The sequence below is a fragment of the Seriola lalandi genome, unplaced genomic scaffold (genome assembly GCF_002814215.2).
Source record: "Seriola lalandi dorsalis isolate HSWRI2012SDOR001 ecotype SW California unplaced genomic scaffold, Sedor1 jcf7180002054973, whole genome shotgun sequence".
NCBI classification, from domain to species: domain Eukaryota; kingdom Metazoa; phylum Chordata; class Actinopteri; order Carangiformes; family Carangidae; genus Seriola; species Seriola lalandi.
In genome coordinates, this window is record NW_019525523.1 from 1,648,745 (window position 1) to 1,671,150 (window position 22,406).

At 42.9% G+C, this 22,406-nt stretch overlaps 1 protein-coding gene across 2 annotated transcripts; it reads left to right on the plus strand.

Annotated features, from left to right (window-relative positions):
- Positions 1 to 360: 360 nt before the first annotated feature.
- LOC111646657 (ras-GEF domain-containing family member 1C) lies at positions 361 to 21,978 on the plus strand. 2 transcript variants are annotated; one of them, XM_023396204.2, is made up of 14 exons: positions 361 to 735; positions 13,786 to 14,001; positions 14,223 to 14,345; positions 14,561 to 14,698; positions 16,257 to 16,478; positions 17,700 to 17,774; positions 18,429 to 18,530; positions 19,063 to 19,165; positions 19,259 to 19,338; positions 19,434 to 19,529; positions 19,658 to 19,753; positions 19,842 to 19,965; positions 20,086 to 20,158; positions 20,248 to 21,978. In XM_023396204.2, exons 2-14 carry the CDS (start codon positions 13,792 to 13,794, stop codon positions 20,270 to 20,272), a joined length of 1,467 nt encoding a protein of 488 aa, XP_023251972.1. In that variant the 5' UTR covers positions 361 to 735; positions 13,786 to 13,791; the 3' UTR covers positions 20,273 to 21,978. The 2 variants fall into 2 exon arrangements, with proteins under 2 accessions (XP_023251972.1, XP_023251973.1); XM_023396205.2 differs by having other exon boundaries at positions 18,432 to 18,530.
- The last annotated feature ends 428 nt before the right edge of the window (positions 21,979 to 22,406 follow it).

A 22,406-nucleotide genomic window follows, 5' to 3' on the forward strand; every position in this document is an offset into this window, starting at 1 on the left:
ACAGTGCATGACCATGCACCTCGAATGACTAAATCTTTTAATTGAGCCCTGCATTAATCTACTCACAAACTAATAAGTGACTGTGATTATTTAAGTTTATATTATGCTAACATGGTACATATTCATATATAATTCATATATAAATCTGTTTGTCAACTTCAAATGTGACTAGATGCAATGCACAGAAGGTTGGTGGTGTTGGTGTGGGCTGGTAAAATTACCGGAGGCGTGCACCCTCACAAGGATTCAACACGGAATTCGTCCTTGCGCATCTTATTTTGAAAATCAAAACGGAAGTCACGTTAGTTTTGCTGACTTGACAGGAGTGTGAGTAGTTCGCGCTCCTCTCCTCTGGGCTGATCACTTGCTGCGAGGACGTGTGGATGTGCTGTGAGGTCCGCCGAGTCTCCGTGGCGCAGGACAGGAGGACGGTCGCCACGCCTTCAGGGACGCACTTCTTTCACGGCGTCAGCTCTCCATCCGTGTCGGCTGTCCACCGGTGGACACCTGTCCAGAGCCAGGACGTCTACACAAGCTGCTATCAACAGACATTTTCTCCACTTAACATCAATCAGGCTTGAGCCTCTGGAGTCCCGCGCTACTTCTCCCACTGATGCCAGTTGAACAGGCTGTTGTGTAAACGCTAATTAATTTGGGAATATCCGGAGCGGCAGTTTTATTGATTTGACATCGGATACAAGTCGGATCAAAGATGGGGATCAAAGTGTAGTGCTGGTAAGTAGCGTGTAAAAGCAAGGTTACCCCACTACTATCATATTAGCATTTTGAGATTGTGCTCACGCCCACAGCTAGTGTGCGTGCCTGTTTGTGTGTGTGTGTGTGTGTGTGTGTGTGTGTGTGTGGGGGGGGGGGTGGTATGTGTGCGTGTATGTATGAGGTGGAACGCTCCATGAGCAGCCTTCCCTTCACACATTCCGACTAGAACACTGTGTCGTCATAGTAAGAACTTTTACTAGCAACAGTGATGACATCATAAATCCTTTACCGCCGCTCGCACTTTACTATGGTGAAAGCATCACAATCTGTGGCGTGAGTCAGCGGTGTGCAGGTCGGTTTTAAAGGGCGTGTGTGAGTATCCAGTGAGGATCCAGCTCATTATAGGAGCCTGGAGTCACTGCGTCTTATGCATCTGACACATTTACAGGGGCGAATGTGAGACATGTCGCCAGGTGACATTGGGATATTCGGTAGATTGCATTGAAAACACAGACAGTAGCCACTGATAACTCGGACAAAATGTCACATGTTATTACTGTTGTGGACAGGGTTTGTTTAACTGGCTACATAGTGTGAAGCTTATCTGATTTCGTGTAATTATTAACGTGGGAGTAAAGCCTCTTTGTAAACTCACTGCTGATTTTCCTCAAACACTCCCTGGCTCTCTCTTATCAGGTCTCTCTCTCTCTGCTTGTGTACATTTAAACGTATTTGTTATTTTGTATATGTATTGTTTTTTATTTGAGAGACAGGACAAAATGAACAGGTGTGGCACTGTTGACATTTTACTCGTTTACATTTTTCTTGGGGTGAAAAAAAAAATCTGCATCATCCACTGCAAGCATCGAAGAGGTGGTATAAGCAGCCTTTTCACCTAAGGGCAATGTAGCAGCTTGCACAGCTTACCAATACAAACCAAAATGATTTGTTATCTGTCTCTTGCAGCTTACTGCAAGGTGCATGAAAGTAAGACCGGCTGTGTCAGAAAACCAGTTAGGTGGGGAGAAATTCTAGCCCAGGTTGTTGATATGACCAGTTAAGGCACTTCTGCTCCCACACCTTCAGCTCTGGTCTCCTCCTCCCCTCAGGCAGGAGAGAAGCACTGGAGTGGGGCATCACGTTTCGTGACTTTGCTCTCTCGGCATGGAGCACCAGGAGGCTGCAGCAGCTTCTCTCACCTCCTCCATAACACATACCCAGCTCTGTCTTTCTTTACCCCCCTCCCTATGTTTAGGATGCAACCCTGGGAAATGTGTATTTGCTCATTCTCACCTCCACTGGCAGATTGTGCTTCTGTTTGCCCAGAGGGGTGAAAAACAAAAATTCTTGTTGTTCTGTGGCGTGCCTGCTGAGTTTCCTTTGTAAGTTGACAAAATGCTGTAAATCAGTTCTTTGGTTCTCTCCTGTCATCCTAGCATGTCACCCTCTCTGGATAAAAAGTGAATTATTTTGATCCTGTGACATCATTAGCACCTTTTGACATGGTCTTCCAGTGATCATGACTCCGTGCAGTTCTTTGTTCCACCTCTTTCTCTGGGTTCACCTATTCAGTTATGCTTGTCAGCTCTGAGCCCATAAAGCCTTGGTGATACAATGGTTTTGAACTGAAGTGACAGCTTGCTCTAACAGTATAGTAGGTACAGGTTGTACAGGCATGAGCCACTGAAGCAGGGGTCTGTCAGAAGCCGCTGGTAACAAGCCTGCAGGTACAGACGTCGACTACGGCACATGTTCCCTCCAATTCAGGCCAAGTCTGCAGAGAATAACAGGTGTGCTGTTAATGAGGGCATCGTTTGGTTTGACGTGAGATTGAGAGAGGCAAGTTCCCAGAGCGTGAGGCCAGTCATTGTGTGTGTGTGTGAGAGTGTGTGTTTGTGGGGAGAGAGAGAAAGAAAGAGAGAGAGGGCAGGGTCTGTCTGGTGCAGGTCGACAGGGATGTAAACACGGTAGCTGTTAGTCTGGTAGCAATGACAGCTTTATCACCACCGCAGGGTTTATGGCTGTGTGTGTGTGTGTGTGTGTGTGTGTGTGTGTGTGTGTGTGTGTGTGTGTGTGTGTGTGTGTGTGTATGGGGGAAGGGGTTTGTGTGTGTGTATGTGTGTGTGTGTTTGTGTGTTCAGAGGAATTATAGATCACATTTTCTACTCCAAAGACATGACAGAATTCCCCTGCTGCCTTGTGGCGGATCAGTCAAAACAGGAATCCACTACAACGTCCTATACTGGCAAACTTGTGCATGATGAACTCCAGTTAATTATGTGATTTTTGAACACAAACAAAGACAAATCAGACTTGATCACTCACTTGTCCATACTGGAATCGGTGTGAGACCCATCCCCTACCCTCCTGTGTTGGTTAGATGGATGGATGAATGATCAGTCAGCAGAGAATTAAATTATTTTGTTCCTCTTTCTTTTTTTTATTTTGCTGAAGCCATAACATTTGTCAATTCATAGAAGGCCACTTGGGGAAGTTGCATAACCATAAGAAAAACAATAAGAAAAGAAATGTATAAATAGTACAAAATAGATAGCTGCACAGAGGAAAAGTTTCCTTTTGTACATTTCCTTATCTATTCACGCATCATCTCAATCATCCTACATATTTGGGAATTTCCCCTTTTAGCATTACCACGTTTCAAAAAATTTGCTGCCCCTGGATTGTCAAGTATATTCGATTTTTTTTCTCACCTCACATAAACAGCTCCTCAACTCAGCAGGGGCTCAATTAAAAAAAAAAAAGGGACAGCACTTCATGATGGCCTGTGTACCTGACGGGCCTTTGGATGTCCTTTGGCTGCACTGCACCTTTGCACAGTGACGCAGGGATGATGACAGTGATCCCGCTGACAGGCCAAGGCGGACAGGGTTCATGTGTGGAGTCACTCTGTCACAGCTGGTTGCTGTGTCATGGGAACGAAGGACGGAAAGAGAGGAGTGAAAAGAGAGAGAGAGGGGTGGAAGAGGGATTTCTGATGGAATAAGGGACAGAAGAGGGGGTGTCACAGTGGGGACTCAACAGGCATCTAATTACCTCCCAACAGGAGCCTTGACTCCTTGGAAACGCTCGACACTCTCTAGAGCTGGTCTGAGCTGCCTCCACATGGCCTGCATGCTGTCATGTGGGCAGCTATTGATGGTCTTTGAGTATGGATCGGCTGGGTCCAAAAGGTAATGAAATATGATTAGATCCCCGGTGTGTTCAATAAACCACTGGAGTAAGCATATGGATTACTCCATCAGATATAGGCTCCAAGTAATGACAGGATGCTTGGTTTATCAGGCTGGAAAGCTTCTTCACACCGGAGTAATGATATGACAGATGTGTCTCCAGTTCTCCAAGTTCCCAAACAGTGCTCACTGAAGTCTGCTATTAAACTAACTTTATGAGGAACAAGATTTTGGTGTTTGCTCTTGGAATTAAACCTCTAAATTATTTATTTGGTATTGACTTAATTGTGTCTGCAACAGTTATCAAATGCTCTCAAGCACTAAGTGCTTGCTCATATTTACAATGTTAATGTTATTCTTATTATTTGACAGTTTCTGATTTAAATCCTAATTTTTACAGAATTTGATTCAGAGAAAGTTCTTGCGCAGCTGCTTGTGTTTAGACAAAGTTTAGTATTTGAGAAGTTTTGCTTCTTTTGTTAAAAAGTTTGTAGGAAAACCTGTTTACATTCTACACATTGAAGGCACCCCTTGTAGGTTTCCACCTCTATCAGCAATGGAGCAGTGTTTTCAATGAGTGGGAAACTCTTTTGTTAGTTTGTGTTGTGCACATGCGCACGGACATACATAAGCAGTGCAATACACATGCCACTGCTGTCATGCCAGTCTGCTGAATTGGTGATCATAATGTGCAAAGAGGTGTAGCAACCACAAAGGCAGTGAAAAAGACCAGAAGACAGACATGGATGTAAACAATGTAGAATTTAGAATATTCAAGACAATCTGCAATTTATGAGGAAGGAAATGCATTTAACACATTGGTTATGCAGCTAGGACAAAGACCATTTTGGTATTAGTACTGAAACTTTTATTTCATATTGTAAATGGTGGCATGCTGTTGCTTTAATTGAAAGAAATATTCATTACAAACAGAATTTTGTGCATAGGAAATGAGAATGCATCGTGAATCTATTTTATAGTACGTATATGTGAAGGTACCATCTTCCCCTAGAATATTATCTCAGAATGCATCCAAGAATTAAATATAGAGGTTTGAAATCCAAATGTCCAAATATCGACATGAAACAACTAGATGCATGTTAACGAAGCATGTACCCTGACCTCCGTGTCTCTGATCATATCAGAATACATGAGGCATGAGTCGTGAACAGACCAGACCCTGCAATCCAACTTCACTAATTAGTACTTTGACATCATACATCAGCAGTGACACACAGTTCGGCCTCTGCCCGTGCTGGTTGTAATGAGCAGATAGATGTACTTTAACAGGAAAGGAGACAGTCATGATGAAATTAGTAACGTCTGGCTATTAGATTTGCATCTGTTGCCTTCTCGCTCATTAGTTTGCGGCGGTTATTGTGCAGGTTTAATTGAGAGTAATACAATGCTGAGTGGGTGTTTGGATGAACAGTTTTAAATAGCGCTTAAAGGACCATTGACATAGCTGTACAAGGGCATTGTTTCATTCAGCCTTTCTCCCGTCTGGATGTTCTCAATCACTCCGCTCTATTTTTCCTTCCCATATTCTTCCATTCACTTGGTGAGCTAATAATTCCTCGTAAGTGACACTTAATGACACCCAGAATTATGCCTGATTTTGGACAGAGACAAAAACACTCATGTCCAATTGTCCTCCAATGAGCATTGCATCAAGGGTTGGTGTTAAATTGCAATATTATGAATAATACATGACTGTTTTTGAAAGCATTATGACCATTGTGAATGACAGATTTAGGGCACTTAGGGCTCAGACGCGCTATGTGCTCACTACGAGCCAATCTCTGCTCAGCTCCAATTATCTCTAAGTAACATGTTAGATTACCCAGTCCCATCACATGTCAGAGCCATTCAGTTCATTGTAGTGCACCATTTTCATCCTCGCCAAACTAGTGGAATAGATTCAGTATTTTTCACACATGTGAAGTGGTTTGAAAGTGGAGTCAGTAGATATGGTGCTCAACCTTTAGAGTTGGTCTCAGAAGCACAGACTTTCTCTCAGGCTGATGGTTTTGGGTAATGCTGATTTTGATTCCATCTAAATGTAAATTTTGATCTCGTAATAGTTTGACTTTAGGGTTTAAACTTGTGCAGCTTCATTCGTGTAACACAGTCTTTGCATCTTGCTTTCCCTCCCCCTGTTTTTGTGCTAGATGCGAGAAAACACTGAAGCACAGCCACACCTCTTGGAGAACAGTAGGACAGATGGTTGTTTGCACAGCGAAGGAATGACTTCACTTGGACTTAGATACACTCTGACTTCCTCAGCCCTTTTGCAAGCACGTACACAAGCAGAAACCCAAACATATACATGCACACAGCTGTGTCCAAACTCGCTCAGGAATGAGGACGGCTACACATGCACACGGGGTGTGTTCGGTGAGGAGATTTCCCACTGAGCTTTACATTGGGATTGATGGAGCTGGTGCGTGTGGAACAGGTGCCAGGATCTCAGTGTGACCCTGGTCAGACAGTGAGACAGGGAATTTCAATAAAAGGGATTTGGGGAGGGCGTCCCTGTTGAGCCCGGAGTGTGATTCCCGACCTCCGTCAGGGCTGGTACTGCAGAGAGAGGCTGGGGAATGGGTGGGGAGCTGGAATGCCTTGACTGTAACTCAATCCTGTGTTTGGCTGCTGTGTGGGTGCAAGTGTGCATGCATGTGTTTTTTTAAGATACAATGAACTCATTTGTTTTCAGCTCCACAACTCTCCACACACACACACACACACACACACACACACAAACACACTCCATTAACCAACAATAGTGCACTGGTTAGGTTTTGTCGTGAGGCGTGTGTGGTGACATATGTGTGGTATTTTGCGCTCTCTCTGTTGTCAGCGGTGCCAAACAGTCACTGCGCAGCTAAGCAGCCAGATTGGCTCGCCCCCTGTACCTCGGCATTCAGACTGGACGCCAATACACTTTTGGGCTCCTGTAAAGACTGGGGATGATGGTAGGGGCAGAGGGCCAAAAACCACCCATGCCAGCAGCTCCCACTGGGAGAGCAAGCTGCTGCAGGGCCATCTGTGCAGGCGTCCTGACAGGGCTCATTGGAAAGTAGGGCGTAGAGAGGGATAGAGAGGAGGAGGGAGGAAGTGAGGGGACATGTGGCAGGAGAAGGGGAGTGAGAAGCTGGATGACAAAGAGGTGTTTACTTTCCTTTAAGCCCGTGGCATCGTGAGAATACTCCATTATTTCTCTAGTCGTATCATTTCAGCTTTCAAAGAACACAGTGGAAAATTTAGGCCAGAGCTGCAATACTCTAAGGCACGCAAAACAGTGTCAGGACCAAAAATACACAAGGATCTGCTTTTTAGAGCACAGTCCCAAAATAGATGAAGAGTTGGAATTGTAAAGTGTTAAAGGAGCGAACATCTGGGTCCTAAATTTGACAGGAAGTGTTATGTATGTAAATTAGTCAGTGGTGGGAGTTGTCATAAGATGGATTCTGCTAAAGAAAAGAGGAGTTTAGTGAGTCTGGCAGGAGGCGAGTTTAACATTCAGAGAGCCTAGACTGTCTGCACACTACCCTGGGGGTGAATATCACCCACTCACCCCCCGCTCCACAGCCCGCACACCTTTTTGCCTATCTTTTCCATCTTATTCCTATACTCATCACATCCCCAAGCAAGGTAGGGGATGTAGTTCTTACCTCAGTCTTTTTTACCTCCCTTTAACTGTGATCTCTTAAACCAGGAAGCAACTACAGAAACAAAACAAAACGTGGCTGCAATACTCATGCCGGATATTTGCTGTGCTCAACTTTGATGATGTGCTGCTCCTCTAAGAATAGCATTGCATCACATTCTGAAGTACAGTCACTCTTGCTTTGTGGTGTTTCTCAGTATCAATATGGCATATCCTTTCTGTGAAAACAGACGTATAAAGTAAATTAGAAAAAAGCGATCCTACCCCAGGAGAGTGTTAAAGAAATACATCTATACAAATCTGCAAAACACTAAAATACAGCAGAATAAATCAAACAATTTTATATTTTCACATTTCCTGGGATACACAAAAGGATAGTGGGTTACAAACCGCTACTCTGTATGGTTGATCTTTTACAGCACACCTGATTAAGCTTGTCATCAAAAGTATCAAACCCCTTATCAGTTGGATATGGTCTGCTGGTGCAGGAATAGATTGAATTGGCCTTTGTGTATCAGCCGTGTCCACAAGGACATGAAAACAACTTTGAAACAAGCTTGTGTGGGACGAGTGAGATAAGAATGCTATTTATGGGTTGGTACAATAGTTCAGGTAGTTTTTCCTATGTCATCAGTATTACTTATCAGAAACACAGCTCATTCTTTTCGCAACTCACACACTGAGAACCTGCATCTTTTCCTCATGAAAGGATCCAGTCTATTGGTGCTACTATAAAAAAGCATGTGGGTCTGGGATATAGACCTGTAGGCAAGATCTTTGTCCTTAATGTTCAATTTGGGGTGATAATGAATAGACATGGCCAGCAGTGGCAATGAATCAAAGTCAGCTGTGGCAGCATTAATGGATCTGTTAAAATCTCTCTCTTCAAGACCTTTTTAAAAAAATGTCCCCATCGCAGACAAAGCCTATGTAGCCTTGAAACTAAGCCAAGCAGCAGAGCATTATTACAACAGTGACCCCAGAGTGACTTTGGTTGCCAACAAAGCTGCTACTGTACTCCATCTGCTCCCACCAAGGAACCATAACCCTTCACCTTTGACCTTCGACCCCTTAATGGTTGAGGTCAGACAGTGGTTTGGTTTTGTTCTGAATAAGCCTCTTCAGTCTTAATGGAGAGCTGTCTCCAATGCTGATTGTCCGCATCCATTAACTCCTTAGTGGCAGAACCGATTTGTCAGCAGCTGTGTCACTGCTCTCTTCAACACACACACTCACACACAGGCAGGTGTGAGTAATAGTATTAATGTGGTGAAACAGGTTTTACAGAGACCAAAATGGAGATGGCTAGAAAACAGATTAACAAAGTGGCGAAGCTGCTTGACAGCTTCAAGCAACCCGGTTGTGTCAGGAATGCCATTGTTTCATCAACACGGAGACACACACACACACACACACACACACATACACAGCCAGACAGTCAAGGGTGCTGATAAAGACTGTGTGTCTCTAGACAGTGCCATTCTGTTAATCATGATGGAACAAAGCAGGCGGATCCCCTGATGGCAACGATAACAGCCTGACAGAATCACAAGATAAAACACACATACACCCACACACTCAATCACTCACACACACACACACACACATGCACGTTGCAGGGGCCATGAACAATGACACTCCCCCAGCTGTCTAGACAGTGCAGGGCTTCCGTTGGCTGGCTGCTGGAGATCTCAGGGGGGATTAGGGCACACACCACTACACTCACCTGTTCTGAGCTGCTTGTTTCTCAATGTATTTTATTTCCTGCACTTGATGCAGTGTGACAGGCACAGAGGGAGCTGGGTGTATGGAAACAAGTCATACATAGAGTACAGCTGTGGACAACTTCTTGACGACACTGATGGAAAAGAAAGTGGTGTAAGCAATATGGGTATAAAATAATAAAAGTAGTTGTAAAAAGTAGTGATCTATGATGTTTTAAAGGAAGTAGTCAGCTGTTTCGGTTTGCGTTTGTCATTTCAACATAGAGATGTCACCTAAGCCTAAAAATAAATCAGAAAACAGGATCTTGCAGATTTACACTTTAAAGAGAGACAATGTATGTTTTTGAAGAAGAAATTATACAGTCTTCATCTTACAAAAGAAACTTATTATTCATAAGCAATAACACTAACCTAAAATCAGTTCAGTCCACTCAAAGGTTCTCCTAATACAACCCTAGTTGGTCTGGTGACCAGTATCTTATAGTGGCTCATGTCGGCTAACTTTAGCAAACCTCATTGTATAATTCTGCATCACTGACGTTATTGAGTCAGCGTGCTGACTTTCCTTTTGCTACTGTTACACTACATTTTATTATGTAACATTTAAACATTATAATGGTTTCATCACAAAATTAAAACAGGAAGTAAGCGCAGTGTACTACTTGATGATGTCAAGTTAGAGTTATCGTAACGACTTACGATATCCAATTTGTAAACAGCTGTTCACCTCATCTTCCAAGTCATTGATGAGACTGCGAAAAATCTGATATTTCTAAAAAATCTTCATTATATCCAATTTGACACTTACTAATACACAGCTGCCTGAAAACCAAACAACATAAGGGTGCCACAAATCAGCCGCGGACGTTTGTTCAGATTCGATGGATGTGGTCTTAAATATGTGGAGTATTTTATTCTTCACACAACCAACTCTGTAATCATATCGCCATCTTGATGAGATGAAGAATCACAAACCACTAACATGACAGTCTCTGCCATCCATCCCATGTGACGTTAACGCAGCATTAAAGTAACTGACTCCAGAGAATCTTAGGGAATTAAAGGAAATTCAAAATGCCATTTTCCTGTAACTGTCACTTTTGATCAAAGTGAGCACTTAAAGATGCCTCAATGCAGTTGCTTTTTTTTTTTTTTTTTAACTACCTTCCACTCCCACGTTATCGTGATTCTAATCCTAACCCTGCAGTTTTAGTGGCACAGTGAGAACAAGGCTGAATGTGTCACACACAGACACTGAGGACTGGCCTTCGATTCAATGCTCACATCTGTAGAGGTGTTACCTGACTGACCCTTTTCTTCACATGCTACAGACTGTAAGGCATTGACTGACAGCGACACAGAGCTATAATGAAATGATGTATCAGAGCTTGAGAAATGCGGGGGGGGGGGGGCAAGGGGGAGAAATAAGGAGAGTGAAGATTATCACAAGTGAATCATTGACAGTTTGAGCACGTAGAGTAAAACTCGCAGTCACTCCCGTACATATATGAATATAAACACAGAGATGCAGGGGTGTGTGTGTGTGTGTATATGCATGAGATGACTTGCAGATAAACTCCTGGATTTAGTCACACAGACTCCTAGAGCTGGGCAGACTTTTTCTTCCTGTCAGTCCTAACATAAAGCAATTCCTTCCAGTAACCATAAAGCTTATAGAGGCTTGCTGGATTTGTCCATTTCTCTGTTTATCGGGGCATGTCTTCTCTGTGGCTGCATGTTGTTATCCAATCTAGAGGAGTTTTCTGCAAGGACACCCTAGGTTTGCCCCTTATGGAACCTAATCTCGACAGTGACAGTGGGAGGAAAACAGCTGAAACGTTATATCAAGGACGTTTTAGAGTTGCAGTTTGGACTGTGGTAGCAATATTTTTCAACTGGGGTTATTTGGTTATGTCTGACTCTGCAAAATAGACAATTTAAAAGCTCATTTGAGTTCAGGAGAGGGAGAGACACATATATACTTGTCAGTTTTCCCTATCAAGTGTGGTATATAGTTCAATCAGATGTCCTGAGTATCACCTGCTTTGTAAAACACTCCTTTTCTGCCTCTCACAGGCTGTTGTCAGTGTATTACAGAGTAGTGCGCAGTGGGGATCCACGATTTAGCTCTCAGGAGTAGACCAGAAGATGTGGCCCCCTTTAACCACGACATATATTGTGAGAGATATGGCTGTGGGTGTCAGTGGTGTAAGTAGGAAAGAAGGCTATAAAACCGCTTCACAGAAAGACAGACTCCCCATCCCCCCAGTCTTTTGTGCTCCTGTCTGCGTGTGTTCGTGTCTAGGTGTGTACAAGTGCATGAGTAAGTGCTCATATGTAGGGGAACAGGGAGAACAAAGGAAAACTGAACCTCTCTCACACAGGAAACTTGAGACATAAGCTGCTATCCTGCACACCAGTGTGTGCTTGACCTTTCACCCCAGGGACCCAAGATGCCGGTTTATCGAGGTGGCTGATAGGCAGGGGTGGGTGGGGGGCTGGGGGGTGTTTGGCGTGCCTGAAGGTCACCAGAGGATAATGCGATTGCAGCAAACCCTGACCATTCCTAGGTTTCCTCCAGTGATTTAGGATGATAGCTGATGTGACTGTCACAGCTTTGCCATTTCTTAGAGTAAGGGAAAGATTATTTTCAGCTCTTTTCTGCTTTTCTGCTGTTTGTCTGTGAGTATTTCTGTGTGTGTTTGTGTGTGCTCATTCTGGCCCAGCACTGGCTGTTGTCTGAGCTACAAACAGCAGGAAGAATATGGCGTGTTTAGATCAGAAATAACTTCCTGTGTGTTGCTCAAGGTCTCGCTGTTCACATGTGGCTTTGCTGCCCTTCTCGTGACTCCTGCAGGCAGAGAGGCTTTTGCTGCTGAATGCGCCTGAAGGCACTGAGAGACTGCAGTTGCTCTCAGTGATGATGTCTGATTCAGGTAGACGTAGTCACCAGGTTTGGTCAGCGGGAGCAGCAAATTAATGTCAAATTCCGATATCAGAAACAAAATTTAATTATTTGCCATTCACCAAATTTTATTCAGTTTAACAATATTTCTCTTGCCTCTTTCTTGCCATTGTAAAACTTGTCAATGTAGGAGGGTCTCTATGATTTATCAGTTACATGCAGATGACATTAAGGAGATGATGAGTGATGGTGGTAAGTGCACCCTGAGGATCACAGTGCTCTCTGTTTCCGTAGTATCTCCACTCTAGCGTACAGCGCAGTAAGTGCTGCTCTCCACTACAGCTGCAGTGTTGGTCCATTGAGGGAAGGAGCATGTTGAATTTTTAAAATGTGCAATCCAGAGCATTCTTAAAGGGAAAGACATACAGTACTGGGCAGAGATAGAGGCCACACCATCGCTTTCGGGCAGCAACAGTCTCCACGGCGACTGAGTGACCCACATTTTCAATCTCTCCTCTGTCTTGTTGATGTGGGAGACGGGGGGCAGCTGTTGGGTGGGGTATTCCGGATCCCCCGACGACGGCAGCGGGTCATCAGTTGGAAAGGATGAGTGTGTTGCTGTGAAGAATGAGAGTGAATCAGAGATGATAAAGTGAGACGGGGAAAAAAGAAGGAGAGAATTGAGGCTAAAATAGAGGCCTAGCAAATCAACTGCAGTGAGAGTGGGAAAGACAAAATTATGCCTCAGTTAGTCAGTTAGTTAGTTAGTTAGTTAGTTTGTTTGTTTGTTTGTTTGTTTCATTGTTTGATTGATTGTCTGTCACGACACCAGAAATCCCATAGAAGTGATGAAACATTTGTCCGACATGAACATAACTTCTTACATGTAACAATACATTGGAAAGAAAGAACTTTGTCCTCCGTCCCAAGTTCGACAAAATAAAATCTGCCACTAAAATCATAAATGAAGGACATGCAATGAAACAATGAAACACATAGCTCTTTAATTGTCGTATAATGAATAAGAGGCATTAAATGGATTTTGTCTTCAATCTCATCTAAAGCACACAACAAAGTCTTCTATCTTTGCTGAGACTATTAAAACCCACCTGTTTCTATAGTTTATGGTACATCAACATAACTGTGCACATAGAGATCTGCACTTTCTGCTTTGCATGAAGCTCCACACTCTAGTTGTTTTTCATGAGAAAATAAGTTAATAATTTTGGTTTTTACCAAACATAAGCAGGCATTCTTTCCTTATACTAAACAATTTGTGCTGAGCACCATAGATATTCCACTATAATCTATTTCAAACCTAAAAATGTATTAATCATACAAAATAAAGATTTTGCATAAATGTCCCACTGAAAGATCTTTTTACAAGAAGTGGATTACTTGTGCCAGAGACCCAGTGTGAGCAAAATATACATTAATTCATTTCCTCTTCCCAAATAAAATTCAACCACTACATGCACTTGAGTTTCTATTTCTCAAAACCCATCTTTATTCCTCTTCCTCATTCTGCCTATATACTGCTGACAGTGTTTTTTTTCTGCCTGTCTCTTTGTATTTTAGACAGGAATGCCCCAGACTGTGTGCTCAGGCACCATGTTCACCACTCCCAGTGGCTTCAGCCCTCATCTGGCCTGTGCTGAGCCTGGGGAGGAGGAGGAGGCCCCACAGGAGGGCCCGGGGCCCGGGGCTTGCCTGGCTGATGGGCCCCCGATCACCTCTGCCTCCCTGGACACTCTTATTCAGAATCTGGTGCCCACTGCAGATTACTACCCCGAGGTAAAGGAAAACGTACCACAGTTACTCCACTGTTCATTGTACCCTCCATCAGAAAGTCAGTTTCAGTTCATAGTAGTAATGGAAGTGCTGCCAATTAGATTATTAGCCCCGTGTCTCTGTTTAAAGTGCTATTCAGCTTCCTTTAATTACAGAAAGCCGCAGTGTTTTTTATTGATGTAGTGGCAGTGTCTTAGCGAATGTCTCCTTCTGTCCTTTGACAGAAAGCCTATGTGTTTACCTTCTTGCTGAGTGCTCGTCTGTTCATCCCTCCTCCGGAGCTGCTGGCCAGGGTGTGTGAGCTGTGCATCAAACAGCAGCAGCTGGATCAGAGCCCACTCGATACGGTCAGCACTGCACCACACACAAATACATAACTCCTGTGAACATATGCACGAGCTAATAAACAGGAGCACAGGCGGATGCAGAAAAAAACATGTTCCACATGTAAACAATAAACACTCATCTTTTTGGCAAATTGCTGACTTTATCATAGTGTTTTGTTTTGCTGATACAGTCACAAATTCAGACTGGTAAAGCTCTTTCACTTCTTCAACAACAGGCCAAAGTGCGCAAGTTTGGTCCCAAGATCCTGCAGCTGCTGACAGAATGGACAGAGACGTTCCCGTCCGACTTCAGGGATGAGAAGATGGTCGGATACCTTAAAGACATCATCCACAGGATAGCTCCATGTGATGAGGTACGCTAATGACATGGCGCTATACTCATATTATAGCAGTAATGTCAGACGGACCAATCGTCCTCACCAAACACAGTTTTGGATGGATGTAAGATCTTCAAAAAGAAGCTACAAGATAACAATAGTCAGTTTCTAGTGAATAACAATTTGTGATTTTGTGCCACGCTATAGTTGTGGCCACTATAGTCCTTATAAGCTGTAGCTGCAGTGAGAAATGCTCTGATGGGGAACAAAATTCACTTATCATCACTAGCACTGTGGTGGGGTGGTGGAAGGAGTCAGAGTGTCAGTGTAGGGTGAGTAGCCCCGGCTCTGTGTTACACAATCTTATATTACAGGAGAGGAGAGAGGAAGGAAGGATATTAGAGGAGTGGCTCTATCTGCAGCCTCGAGGGAAAGAGGGAGGGAGATGGATGGAGAGAAAATGGGGGGATGGGATACAGGGGCACAGAGAGCAGAGGAGGAGAAGGTGGAGGAGGGTGGAGGGGAGTGGACAACTAGGAAAAATGGAGGAAGGTGAAGAGAGGACAGAAGGAAGGGAAGGGCAGGTGGTGATGAATGTGCTGCTATTTGCAGCTGGCTGTCTACAGTATGGGCGTGTGTGCATGTGTGTGCATACATGTGGGAGCTGTGGCTCCGGGTAGTTTGTGAGACAGACTGACCTAACGGCCTCTGCGACCAGTCATCTGGAGGGAGAGGCACAGAAACACACATTCCTGGACGCACTGCTCTTCACTGCTGTTGTGTGAAAACCTCGAAGACGTGTTTTAATTCAACTGAAAAATGACATTGTACTTTTAATTCCTGAGCTCATTAAAACCTTTCAACCACCATTAGATAGTGGCAAAATGCATTGCCTTTGTGCTAAAAATAAAGATGTTCTATTTAAATCTTAATGTTTTGGAGATTAAAGGTTTTCAGCAAGAAGCCACAGTGATACAGTTAATGAGGTAATTTACACATATAAAGAGTTTATAAATTGCCAGTAATTTATTCATTCTCAGTAGCTCTTAAATACTCAGACACAGTGCATAGGGCACATTTTAAAGAAAGCAAATACCTCAATAATATGTTGAGAGAATATGTACAGTTTATATTCTCTACTAAGACTTACATGTAACAGTTAAAGCATATTATGTACATGTTACTGCACAATTACATTGTAATGGGTTGCCAGGTTGTGAATCTAAACTGACTTTAGGGATAACTTCATCGGAAATATATCCTTTAATATATATGTATCCTATTATTTCATTAATCGTGAGCGATATTTGTTGGTTTTCTGGTGGAGCACTGCTGAGCATCTTTGCCAATAACCAATTATTATTGACAAACTAATATTTATAACTATGACAAAGTAAGCACACTTTGGAAGAGAATAGAGTGCTGAAATACAGGCTCACAATCTGGCAACCCAGCCGTTCTTTTGATTTATGCCTATTACTCATCTCTCAAGCATTAATAAATTATTCGTTAGAGTCATTATTGACCTCTCCTCTCCTCTCCTCTCCTCTCCTCCCCTCTCCTCTCCTCCCCTCTCCTCCCCTCCCCTGTGTAGGCATACTGGAAAACCCTGAACCAAGTGCTGCAGAAGCTGAGCCAGAGGCTGGCCCTGATGAGCCAGGGGGAAGAGAGTATCGTCAAGGTCTCCCTCAATGCCTCCTCCATCTCTGACAAGCTGGTGGCCTTCAAGACCAAGCCTCCGCCCATCCAGAAGGACATGCTCTCCATCTGCAGCGACCCGTACACACTGGCACAGCAGCTCACCCACGTGGAGCTGGTGAGGAGAGGGGGGGGGTTAGACAGAGGTCAGGGTAAAAGATGATAACGAGGATGGAAGAGGAGGAGAGGAAAGGATGTTTGATTGGGAGGGGGGCGCTGAGGATGGTGGAGATTTAGTCTATGTCAAGGACATAAACATGGGATAAAAGACATCAAAGGAGGAGAAGGAGGGAATAGAAACAGATATGAGGTTGATAGAAAATGACTGAAAGAACAAAGGAAAGATGGTGGGAGGTATAGAAGCAAACTAAAATTGGCAGAAACTCTTAACACTGTGATCTTATAGCATTTTGAAGATTGCTGTAGTATAACCTGATTATTACTTGTCAGCTATTCCAGCGCTAACTAGTCTTCACCCAGTGTAACAAGAACAAAGGGAATAATGCAATGAAACATACATGAACAAAAGGATCTCCTGCAGTGTCCCTCACATTGCATGCATGGTGCCTTCAGTCTATTCATGTGTGTCTTGATGTGGGCACGTGTATCTGGGGGTGGTAGTGTTTCTGTGTGTGGTAGTGTGTGTGTGTGTGTGTGTGTGTGTGTGTGTGTGTGTGTGTGTGTGTGTGTGTGTGTGTGTGCCTGCCTGAGTAAGCTTGTACCCTTGTCTGAGCGGTGACATCACCCCAGAAGTCACTGATGTGCCTGGGGCTTCAAACAAAGGGGATAAAACCAGTGTGGATATATGTGACCTGACAGCTTCACACATGCACACACACATATACACACACACACACACACAGAAGGAGAGAGAAAGACAGACATGTACAGTACACATATACAGCACTTTATTCTGTCTTATCTATGTCTTATTGTAGGTTTTAGCAACATGTTAAATCTGGTTAAAAAGTGTGTGTGTGTGCGTGTGCGCAGCACTGTTTTTTGTTTTTGGATTATATCACGAGTTGAGAAAGGTCTAATGAGTCATGTTGATTTGCACATGTATGTGACTGCACAGCGGTCTTTTAATAGAATATTGTCTCAAGTGTCACTTTGAGGAAATATGATTCCAATAAGTCACGTCGATGAGTCATTACTTCCCTTTATTGATTGCCTTCCATTACTGAAATGAAAGAATTATTAATGGGACTACGCCCATGTATGTGTGTGTGTGTGTGTGTGTGTGTGTGTGTGTGTGTGTGTGTGTGTGGTATGTGTTATCTGTGTGTATCTGCGTGTGTATGTGTGTGCACGCGTGTCTGTGTGTTGTGTTTTCCAGGAACATTTGAGTCACATTGGACCAGAGGAGTTTGTCCAAGCCTTTGTTCAGAAAGACCCGCTGGATGGAACACAGGTAAACTTTTAGTGTTTCTAAATCGCAATATTATTTTTTAACAGTAATTCATGAATATGAATTCTACAATTAGTTTTGTGTAATGTTTTGCCATATCAGTGGAAACCCATAGTGTGTCCTTTGTGTTTTCTGTTTTGTTTTGTTGGGGAATCCTGAAGAATAGCTGTCACAGTAAAGAAGGGAAAAGCCTTCTATATTGTGTTTTTGGTGTCTAAGGTCTGATCAGGATTTGCTTCTTAAGGGGCCAAACAGAGGTTGGCGAGTCAAAAGGTCGCGAACAGCGCAGCATTTCATGTCACAAGCTGTGGCTCACGCACACAAGCGCTTCATCTGCCCGCTCTGTTCAACACTTTCCTTCTCTCTTCTTTCCAATGTCACTCGTCCACTGCGGTTTTTCTGCATATTCAGCTTCCGTCTCTTTCACTCGTCTTCTCTCCGTATGTCCTTCCCCCTGTGGTTTTTTTCACCTGCTTTCCATTGATCGTGTTATTTCCGCTCCCAGCTCGCCGTCTTTGTCATTTTCACTCACATAGGGGGTCAGCCTGTAGATAGGAAGCTAATTAGGATCAGAGGAATTCCGTATGGTAACACTTCCTATACTCACTTGTGTTTATGTTTTTGTGTGCGCGTGTGTGTGCGTGTGTGTATCATCAGCAGCCATGCTTCAGTGACCAGAAGAAGAAAACCTCCAACCTGGAGGCTTATGTCAGATGGTTCAACAGACTGTGTTACCTGGTAGCTACTGAGATCTGCATGGTGAGTGGCAAATGCTGGTACACCGGGTACTCATTTATTCTGACATTAGACTTCAGAAACAAAGAGACAGGATAAAAATACTCATTATGTGAGCGAGTGTGAAGAACACTTATCCTGGTCACAAAACAGGACAACCATTGAAGAAAAGCACTTTAATCATGAAGTAGACGTGAAAACGAAGTGGGAGGAGACATTAGAAAGATGATGCCTATTTTTACACATAGTATATATTCTGTGGGACAGAGTGGAGATTTACTTTTGAAACACACAGCTGAAAACACTGACATGTCATTCAGTGATTTAAGGTTTTAAATAATAATTTCTGGAATAACTTCGTACTCTAATGGTCTTTCATTCTTGTAAACAAATAGAGGGATGTCATATGAGGGCAGTTTAGTTGTTATGAACCATCACTGCCCCCTAATGGTAACATTGTTTTACTTCACTCTCACTGAGAGGGATTGTTCTGTACAGAGAGAGATAACATTCAATATGAAAAAAATGAAGTGTCTCTTTTGTCTCCTTTTTGCAGCCGGCGAAGAAAAAGCAAAGAGCCCAGGTGATTGAGTTCTTCATTGATGTTGCCAGGGAGTGTTTCAACATCGGAAACTTCAACTCCCTCATGGCCATCATCTGTGAGTTTAACTTAGTGATATCTGAGAGTATTATCACTGAGTGTTCTCCTGCCTGACCTGGTATTAATAGTTGAAATCTATTTCCTCACGTAGCTGGTATGAACATGAGTCCTGTGTCTCGGCTGAAGAAGACTTGGGGCAAAGCCAAGACTGCCAAGTTCTTCATTCTGGAGGTAAACATAATGCAGCCTTTCACAGACTGAGAAGTACAAGACAGGTCATAACTTGAAGCTGACAGCATGTTGCTTGTTGCCATTTGCTCTGACAGCATCAAATGGATCCTACGGGAAATTTTTACAACTACAGGACCGCCCTGAGGGGGGCCGCCCATCGCTCTCAGACTGCCAACAGCAACAGAGAAAGGGTAAGGCTCGACATCACGTCAATGCTATTACTCTGAAAGCATGCTGGCATTGATTCACTCATTTATTTTCATTTTCGCGCCAATATTTTCTATATCTAAATCTATTTGTGTCTGTTTCCCCTCCACAGATTGTAATTCCCTTCTTCAGTCTGCTGATCAAAGACATTTATTTCCTGAATGAAGGATGTGCCAATCGGCTGCCCAATGGCCACGTCAACTTTGAGGTTAGGCTTTCTCTTTTCTCCTTAACCTGTTGCATTTAACCGCCCCAAAAAAAAAAAAACATATTCTTAGCACAGATTTGTTTCTTAGAAATTCATGGAGCTGGCACGACAGGTCGGGGAGTTCATGACATGGAAACAGGTGGAGTGTCCATTTGAGGAGGATCGGGCCATCCTGCACTACCTCCACACTGCTCCAATCTTCAGCGAGGATGGTGAGAACCTACCATGTTGTTTTCATTTTGAGAAGATTTCTGAACATGCTGATGTCAAGATTTTCATAATGTGTTTTGTCTAACGAACCCGCCCTCTTAATCCATCAATTTCTTCCCCAGGACTCTACCTTGCATCCTATGAGAGCGAGAGTCCAGAGAACCAGGTAGAGAAGGACAGATGGAAAGCACTCAGGTAAGAATCATAACACAAGTGACATGAAAGCTGCTATTGAGCGTAAAGAGACGCACCATCCCTCATCAGCATCTCTTTTCTCCCATCAGGTCCAACGTTCTGGGAAAGACATGAGGCACTGACGGCAGCTAACCCTCCCACCAGCGAGGGAGCATGTGATCTCACTGCACTAAAACGAACTGTGAAGGAACCTAGCTGGTACTTAGGTGTTTTTCTATGAAGAAATTATGAGAAAAAAAAAAAGAAACACGATGAACAGGATTCATCAAGAAGAGTGTGAAAACAAAAAAAACAAAACAGAAATCAACGCATCAAAAAAGTGAATTGAAAATGTTAAGCTAAGAAAACTGGAGCAAAAAGCCTTTGCAGCATATCAGTGAAGAGGTACAGTATGTCGGAGAGGGATACAGCTTCTCCTTCCCCCGTCCCCTCGATGTGTGTTTACTCTGTGAAGATATGTTTACTACTATAGAGAGTACAGTTACAGGGACAACCACTTTATAAAATGAAATTCCTACTGATGCTATAGTTGTTTTTGTATTTGCTCCTCTCCCTGTTCCTCTCTCTTTCTCTTCCCCTTTGGTCCAAAGCCTTGTCTAGATATTTAATTTAACTTTTTTCCTTTACTTGTAATGTACTGTAATGAAACTTACAATGACGTGAAGGGCGCTGGCTAGCCCACATCAGCTGTCAAATTTTATAGGCCTACTGAAGGAAGGGAACCGCGTGTATATCTGGGACAACAGAAGATGACATGCCTTGAGCATTTTACCAGTTCATCTCATGTGTACTTTTTATGTGTGGGAGTGTGTGTATGTTCATGCATCCACGTCTGTTCAGATTGTCACTGTCTTGTTTTGCATGAGAATGACTGGAGAAACCTGTGTTATTGGTCATGTCTTCTTGACATTTTATTTATTCTTTTATCTTAATTTGGGAAAGTGTTGGGGCGAGGAATATGAACTGTTTAAAAAGTGTTTACTCCTTTTAAATGTATTGTGCCATTAATGCAAGAAAACGACAGTATAGCTCAAAGGTCACAGCAGGAGCCAGGCCAGGTGTAGATTGTGTACAGGTGACATTTACCCCTCATCTTTCTGCTCTTCAGGAAGTTTTCTCTGACTGACATTCAGTTGTCTGATATATTTATGGAGATTTCTGTGCTGACAGATGTATAGTTTTTATTGTAACTTTCCTTTCTTGAAAATGAAGTACAATGGCATGCTATGACGGGTGTTTTTAAAGGGGCATTAAGCGTATCCACCTTGTAAAGATTACTACAGCAACACAGACTTTGTAGTGATGATGTATTGTTGCATTCAATGGAAGGACAATGATGAATTGGAGACTTTTGTCTGTCTAAAGAAGTAAAGAGGGAAACTTGTGCCATATGAATCACTGGTTGTCATGCTAATTCAGGTTCCTCTGACTTGAAATGTGTTGTTTATCGTTTTGTGGGATTGTCACTGAGCTTTGTTTTTGGCAGTTTCGTTGTGATTCGGGAGCCATTTTTGAGGGTGGGGGGTGGGAGGAAGGAAGGGTGTAGGAAAGGGATGGGGAACTATGTAATTATAAGCTTTTTAAAAAAGTCTTATTCCGTTTGCTATAATTGATTGATGTCAGTGTTTCCTCTTAAGAAGCACCTTTCCCTCTTAATAACAGACTGACTTTAATTCTCCCTCCTCATTTGTCATCAATAAACTTGCTTTTCTTGTAACACATTCCCCAGACAAGTTAAGACTGTAGAGAGCCAGAGATGTGATGTCAAACCTGCCATTCAAGGTGACGACATGTTTTAATAAAACATTGCCTGTGTTGAACATGTGTTTTCAATGACAGTCAGATCCAGGACATCAGTGCTGCACTTTTTTATCATTTCACAGCCGAGTCAGTTTTTTTCATAAAAACACATACATCGAATGAAACTGTCATTTATTTTCCTTACAGATTAATCTTTCAGTTATTTTTTAAATTGATCATTTAATTAGTTTATCTACAACATATCACAGAATTGTGAAAACTGCCCATTGCAATTTACCAAAGACCAAGGTGACCTCTTTAAATTAATTGTTTTGTCCATATTTAATATAAAAAGTGATAAAGCAGAGAACATCAATAAATTTGAGATGCTGGAAATAGCAGATGTGGCACTTTGCTTTATAAATGACTTAAAACATTTTTCAAAATTATTGTAGATTATTTTTGTAATGATTGACTCATTGTTTCAGCTTTTATTTAAATGATATCT